The 7,067-nt window shown below is 52.7% G+C and overlaps 1 protein-coding gene across 1 annotated transcript; it reads right to left on the minus strand.

Moving 5' to 3' along the window:
• Positions 1-1,814: 1,814 nt before the first annotated feature.
• Positions 1,815-3,708, minus strand: LOC149331181 (uncharacterized). Its single transcript, XM_089555409.1, has 2 exons — positions 3,212-3,708; positions 1,815-2,292 (listed from the first exon to the last, which is right to left on the minus strand). Exons 1-2 carry the CDS (start codon positions 3,371-3,373, stop codon positions 2,062-2,064), a joined length of 393 nt encoding a protein of 130 aa, XP_089411535.1. The 5' UTR covers positions 3,374-3,708; the 3' UTR covers positions 1,815-2,061.
• Positions 3,709-7,067: the final 3,359 nt, after the last annotated feature.

The raw sequence follows: 7,067 nt of genomic DNA on the forward strand, positions 1-7,067 counted from the left end.
CGGGGGTAGCCTCACTTCCACCTCTCACCTCTAAATCTGAGCATGGAGGGATACCCCGGTGTAGGCGCTCCCCACTTTCCAAATCGGCTTTCCCCATTACGATTACTCAATGGCACTGTCGACCAACAACGCAAGTCCGACTCCCAGATTGGACCAAGTTCAGGCAAAATTATAACATTACCACACCCATACATGAGCAAGGCTAACAGTCGTGGTCACAACATTTGGTCTCTGGCCTTCGCTCCTCCGAAACCCAAATTCAGCTCTCAGAGGCGGTCTCGGATGTGGACAACCACCTGCTTCACCTCTGGGAGGCCCGGCATTGCCTCGTCCGTCGGTGGCGCCGGCAAAAGCACGACCGAAAACTTAAAGCTCGCATCGCCGAGCTCACTGAACGAGCGGCTGAGTATGCGGCCCAACTAGCCGACTCCAACTGGGTGGCCCGATGCAATACTGCCGCGCGGCAAATGTCCAGCCGGAACACGTGGCGGCTCTTTCGCGCCCTTATTGACCCAACGCAAACTCGCACGGAAACTCAAAAACACCTCCAAAGAGCAATACACAGCTTTCAGGGCAACACAACTCAATTGGCGCGCAAGCTCCGGGACCAGTACTTGTGCACCACCGAGGACCCCCGCGGGCCAGCGAACTCTTATGCAGGTTCTGAGAACGTTGAGCTGGATCAACCGTTCCAGCTCCACGACCTGAGGGCGGCCCTGGCAAAAATGAAACGCGGCACCGCTCCGGGTCGGGACAAAATTACAGTCAAATTGTTAGCGAACCTCCCCGACCCGGGATACCTGTCTTTATTGAATTACATTACCTCATTCTGGCTTGGGGAAGTGCCACTCCGCATCGACTGGAAGACCGCCCTGGTCACCTTCATTCCTAAAGCTGGCAAGGCCATCAGCACGGACAACCTCCGCCCCATCTCTCTGACTTCCTGTGTGGGCAAACTCATGGAGACGATGGTACGTGACAGGTTGTCCGAGTTCATGGAATCCAAACACCTTTTCGCAGACACCATGTTCGGGTTTCGCCCACACAGATCTGCACAGGATGTCTTGCTACAACTCAATCGGGAAGTCCTCGACCTCGTCGAATGCCCTCACAATGACAAGGTCGTACTCGCCTTCAATTTAAAGGGTGCACTTGACAACGTTACCCACGATATCATTCTCACCCACCTCTCTCAAACTAACTGCGGCAGAAACGCCTTTCAATACATTCGGCAATTTTTAACCGACAGACAATCTTACATTCGAATCCAGTATAAAGAACACGACCCTTTTCATTTAGGAACCAGGGGTACACCCCACGGTGCGGTGCTCTCTCTCCTGTAGTTCAATTTGTGTATGATGCGCCAACCTTCCCAGCAGGGCGCTGCCGCCGGTGTGCAGCATGCGCTGTACGCCGATCACATCACCCTGTGGGCCACACAGGGTTCCCTTGGAGACATTGAGGCCAACCTGCAGGAGGCGGCGACCATAGTGGACCGTTATGCTCGCCACTGGGGCCTTCCAATGCTCCACCCAAAAGTCTGAATTTGTGCACATACGCCCCTCACCAAAGTGCACAGCCAAAATTTTTATTGTCTCTCGAGACAAGTCCAATTCCTGAAAATATCGAAGTCCGCGTACTGGGGCTCTTCATGCATCAAGACAGACGGTAAGAAACAACATTGGCCAAACTCCGTCAGGTGGGGGACCAGGTGGGCCCCCTGGTCCGCCTGGTTTCTAACAAGCGTGGGGGGTTACGATGTAAGGAGGCCTTGCGGCCGGCGCATGCATTTGTAACCAGTCGAATTCTGTTGTGATGCGTGGTTCATGAGACGCGCGCGTTCATGCGAAGGAGCAGACAAGTTTCCAGGGGCGAACGCTGCGTTTATTCCCTCATGTTCGTCGGTGCGTGGCTGGCCGATAATAACCCACCCGTAGGTTGCGGCGCAGGCCTTTTATTGGGTTATTGGCGCGCATGCGCATTAGCGACGGCGGCGGCGATAGCCGGACACCACATCCCTCCCCTTTTATATTGGATAATTTAACAAGCTAATCTCCAGCTTTATATCTGTCCGGTGGTCGACGGTCTCTGGTCGGGTAGCGTCTTGCACCCGCCGTCTGGAACGCTTGCGAAGCGGCAGGGCCACTGGTGGTAGGGGCGGAGGATGTCACCGGATCGACGCTTGGTGGAAACGCCAGGAACTCGTCTCCCTCCTGGTTGGATGCCTCGCGGTCCGGATCCGTGATCCGCGCGAGCAGCTGGTCCTTGTGACGACGCCAGGTGAAACTGCCTCTGGGTGTGTTAGCACGAACGGTAAAGGCCGATTCACACGACGGACCGTTCGCCCGCGGCCCGCGCACTACGTATTCATGCGTCAGCACATTGAGAGGCGCGCTGCCGGCCACGGCCACTCACGGCCGGCAGCGCGCCTCTCAATGTGCTGACGCATGAATACGTAGTGCGCGGGCCGCGGGCGAACGGTCCGTCGTGTGAATCGGCCTTAAAAGACACAGGGCCGGACTGCCCCACAAGAACACCACGAACCCAGTTTGATCTGCCTCGATAATTGCGAGCCATCACTTGGTCACCGACTGCTATGTCACGATCACGACGTGGGCGAGCCACGGATTGCTTGAACTGATTATATGCAACCCTTCCTCCCACCGCTGGCTTGACAACATCGAGTCGATTTCGCAGCCGTCGTCCTAGTAGCAAGTTTGCTGGTGACTCAGTTGTTGTCGCATGGGGCGAGTTGCGATAGGTAAGCAAAAACTTGTGAAGCCTCAGATGTAATGTGTCCGCTCCGCTAGACTTACGAAGAGCGTTTTTAAGTGTCTGAATGAAACGCTCTGCAAGCCCGTTTGAGCTGGGATGATACGGTGCAGTAAGCACGTGACGACAGCCCAATTCTTTCACAAAAAGCTTGAACTCTTCGGAAGTAAACTGCGGACCGTTATCAGTGACCATGGTTTCTGGAAAACCAAACCGCGCAAACAGCTCTCTCAGTTTGTCAACTGTAGCGTTCGACGTAGTCGAGCGCATAACAAACACTTCCGGCCACTTGGAATGCGCGTCCACGACGACAAGAAACATTGCGTTCAAAAAGGGGCCAGCAAAATCTGTATCTACGCGCTGCCATGGTGCTGTTGGCCAAGACCAAGGATGCAGGGGCGCTTTTGCACGGCTCGGAACGTTGTTCTTGACAACTTACGCAGGCCTTGACACGATGCTCAAGGTCCGCCTCGATGGACGGCCACCACACGTAGCTGCGCGCCAGTTGCTTGCTGCGCACGATGCCTGGGTGCCCCTCGTGGAGTTCGTCCAGCAGCAAGTTGCGCAACTTTGCCGGCACGATCACTCGCATCCCGAACATGATGCAGCCTTGGTGAACTGTGAGCTCGCTGCGTCTGTCAAAAAAAGGCTTCAAATCTTTTTCAGTCACAGAAGCCGGCCACCCCACGTTTATGAAATCTATCACTCTACAAAGCAAGGGGTCCCGAGCTGTTGTTCGAGCAATGCCTGGCTTGAAACTGGCATTGATTGCAACCGCAATGAATAAAAAGTTTCCTCTCTTTCTTCTGTTTCGTCTTTCACCACTGATAGCGGCAGGCGCGAACAGAAATCGGCTTCAGCGTTCTCGCTTGATTTTCTGAAGATAAGCGAATACCGGTACGCTGACAGCGTCACAGCCCAACGCTGCAAACGCGCTGCTGCAATAGTCGGAATACCGGTTTTTGGGCCCAAGATTGTTTGAAGCGGTTTATGGTCGGTGACTAATGTGAACGAAGGACCCAAAATGTAGAAATGAAACTTCTTAACACCAAATATTATTGCAAGGGCGTCTTTCTCAAGCTGGCTCTATTTCTTCTCGGCATCGGTCAAGGTACGCGACGCGAAAGCGATTGGCTTTGTGCTGCCCAACATTTTTGGATCCCTTTCAGTTTGCAAGCACCCCCGGGCCGCGCCCGAGAAAGCGGCCCCCGTCCGCTTCCTCTCACCACGCGGCGCTGCTGTCGCTGTCGGCCCGGAGCCGCCGGAGCGCTCGCGCTTGGCAGTTGCTGTGACCAACGTTTTTAGATCCCTTAGGGATCTAAAAACGTTGGCTGTGACAGCCCGTTCTCATCCGCGATAACATTGGGAACGAACACGTCGAACTCAAATTTGCTGTACTTTTAGAGCTGTCACATTGAAACTTCAGTCTCATGGTTAAAGAAATGTTTCGCCTGGCTAGTAAGGCTGAGATAAAGAGCAGGCTGATGCAAGTTCGCAAAAAAAACAATTGTTTGCATTGCGCTTTATCGCATCGCGTTTGCGATGTTTAGCGCTGATGATATGCGTCTGTTGGAGTAAAGCTATCAATATTTCTTCGGGAGAATGCACGAAACATTAATGAAAGGTTAAAACTAGCGATGTTCCGCTTCTAGATCAGTCACGAAATTCCGCGCTATATTATCAACGAAGCACCACAGAAACGAGCAGCTTTTGGCACGTTCTTTAGAATGCCAATTTCAGTGAACACAAGTATAAATGCAGACACACTTAGCTGGTTGCAGGAAGGGAATAACCTATAGAAGAGCTTTTTATTTGCAATTATCGCACAGACGGGAGCAGCGTCCTGCACTTTCATTTTTAGAATGTTAATTTCGTTGAACACAGACAAGCATTAAATGCACACACACTAAGTCGGAAGCACGGAGGGAATGGCTACAGAAGGCGAGCTTTTTTATTTGCAATGACAACCTTTTATCTGTTCTCCAGCCGACGGTTCACGTCTCTCGCATAGAAGTGCATGCGTGTCACTATGACAAAATGCAGCACTTGGCACGTAAAAGTGGCCATATGCTCTGCACATTCAAGCCGAGCAACGTTTTGCAATTCCAGCTCGTCTACACCTCTCAAAAAACGTCCCCAAAAACGGGACCTTCTTTCAAAGAAATCGAGATTGCTTTGTTTACAATGTTGGTAAACTCTAGTATCTTTTTGGTGGGATGCTTTAAGCACCCTTGCTTGAAGCTTTTGTATACTGTAAGATAAGCGTCACTGCCAAGAACTGGAACAGGGGAGCTGATATCTTCCATGCTGATATCTGCTGGCTGCTCTAAATCAGGCGGCGGCGACGATGGCGTAGACGCGAAGGGCCACTCTGGTCGGGCAAACAGCGTGGCGAGCGCCACCGCGCGGCAGGAAACGGAAAGGCGACAATCCGCGCACCGCAGCTTTCAAACTGAAAGGGATCCAAAAACGTTGGTGCTGCCATCATCCGAAACATGAGAAAGAACCGCGCCTAAACCATAGTGCGATGCGTCGCATGATAGCTGCAACGGTTTGCACGGGTCGTAGTGCGCCAAAATCGGCGGAGACGCTAGCAAGCTCTTTATTATGCGAAGCATACTAAAATAGCCCAACCCAGCTCCTCGAGCGCGGCGGTATCGTTACCATTGACCTTTCGTGACCTCCATGTCATACCACGTGATGCGTGACGTCACAGCAGATAAAAAACGGGGGCCCAACTCGCGCCGTCGCGCGAGGCGTCGTGACCAAGGATGACCACGTGGTGCGTGACGTCACAGCAGATGAGAAACGGGGGCCCAGCTCGCGCCGTCGCGCGAGGCATCGCGACCAAGGAGGACCACGTGATGCGTGACGTAACGACATAGGAGAAACGGGGCCCCAGCTAGCGCGAGGCGTCGCGACCAATGTGTTTCCTGCTTCTGCCGCTAGGTGAGCTATAGTGAACACGTGATGCTGGAGCGGCGGTATACAAGGGGGTGCGCCTGCCTCTGCTAGGCGTACACGGGATAGAGATGCCTCCTGGAGACAGGGCTGCTCGTTGGAATGAGAAGCAAAAGTTGCGGTGTGCTACAGAGACTCATGAAGAGCGTGAAGAACGTCTAGCCAAGCGGCGTGCTCGATATGCAACTCGGCGACAATATGCTTCGCATCTGACTAGGCTTAACTAACCTAAGCTAAGCCTCAGCCATTTTTCTTGATGAACGCTTCCTGGCAACGCTCATCCCAGCACCACGGGGCGTTTTTACGTAGCAGCCTGAAAAATGGTTGTGCCACCGTTGAGAGGTTAGGAAGGAACTTGCCGTAGAAGTTGAGGACTCCCAGGAACGACTGCAGCTGCTGCCTGTTGTTAGGGACTGGAGCCTTGAGTAGTGCGTCAACCTTCTCCGTCGTTGCAGAGATGCCTTATGCGCTGATTCTGTGTCCGAGGTAGCAAAGTTCCTGTTGGAAAAACGAACACTTCTCTTTCTTGACACGAACGCCTCTTTCAAGAAGTCGTTTTAACACAGCTTCCAGATTGGTGAAATGCTCTTCGTCACTTTTACCAGTGACCAGAATGTCGTCTAGGTAGCAGCAAACGCCGTGCAAGCCCTTCAGCATGGTGTCAATTATTCTTTGGAAAATCCCAGGTGCGGACGAAATTCCAAACGCGAGTCGATTAACAGCAAACAATCCTTTTTGCGTATTTAACGTGAGGTATTGTTTTGAGGACTCAGACATCACCACTGGCTGATAGGCCCGGCTGAGATCAATCTTCGAGAAATGCTTACCCCCCGACAAGGCTGCAAACAGGTCGTCCACCTTTGGTAATAGGTAACGGTCGACGTCAAGGCACGGGTTAACGGTCGTCTTGTAGTCGCCGCAAATCCGTATGCTACCATCTTGCATGATTACGGGTACAGCAGGCGTAGCGTATTCTGACGTCATAACCGGCGATATAATTCCCAGTTGTTCCATTTTGGCCAACTCAGCGTCGAAAGCTTTTTGCAACGCGAACGGAACATTCCTAGCTTTAAGGAATCTCGGCTTCATACCAGGTTTAAGAAAAAGTTCGGCGCGTTCTTCCGTTATCGTGCCTAACTCGTCTTTGAAAAGAGGTTGGTACTTCGCCAGCAATGCGGCAAGCCTCTTTTGAACGATGATATGAGTAGGAGTGTCTGACCTTGTAATGTTGTTCAGGTTCCAGATTTTCGCCCACTCCAATCGGACGGCGCGGAGCCACTCCCGGCCCAGTAAAGGTGCATATGTATCAGCAGCGCGAACACCACACAGGAAGA

Source organism: Amblyomma mixtum, chromosome 8, assembly GCF_055824585.1.
Source record: "Amblyomma mixtum isolate Tamu chromosome 8, ASM5582458v1, whole genome shotgun sequence".
Classification (NCBI taxonomy): domain Eukaryota; kingdom Metazoa; phylum Arthropoda; class Arachnida; order Ixodida; family Ixodidae; genus Amblyomma; species Amblyomma mixtum.

Excerpts from the sequence above, each read along its gene's own strand:
- LOC149331181 (XM_089555409.1), bottom strand. The coding sequence starts at position 3,373 with ATGTTCGGGATGCGAGTGATCGTGCCGGCAAAGTTGCGCAACTTGCTG. Across the intron at positions 2,293-3,211 it reads AGCATCGTGTCAAGGCCTGC|AGGCAGTTTCACCTGGCGTC; the intron begins GTAAGTTGTCAA and ends TAACACACCCAG.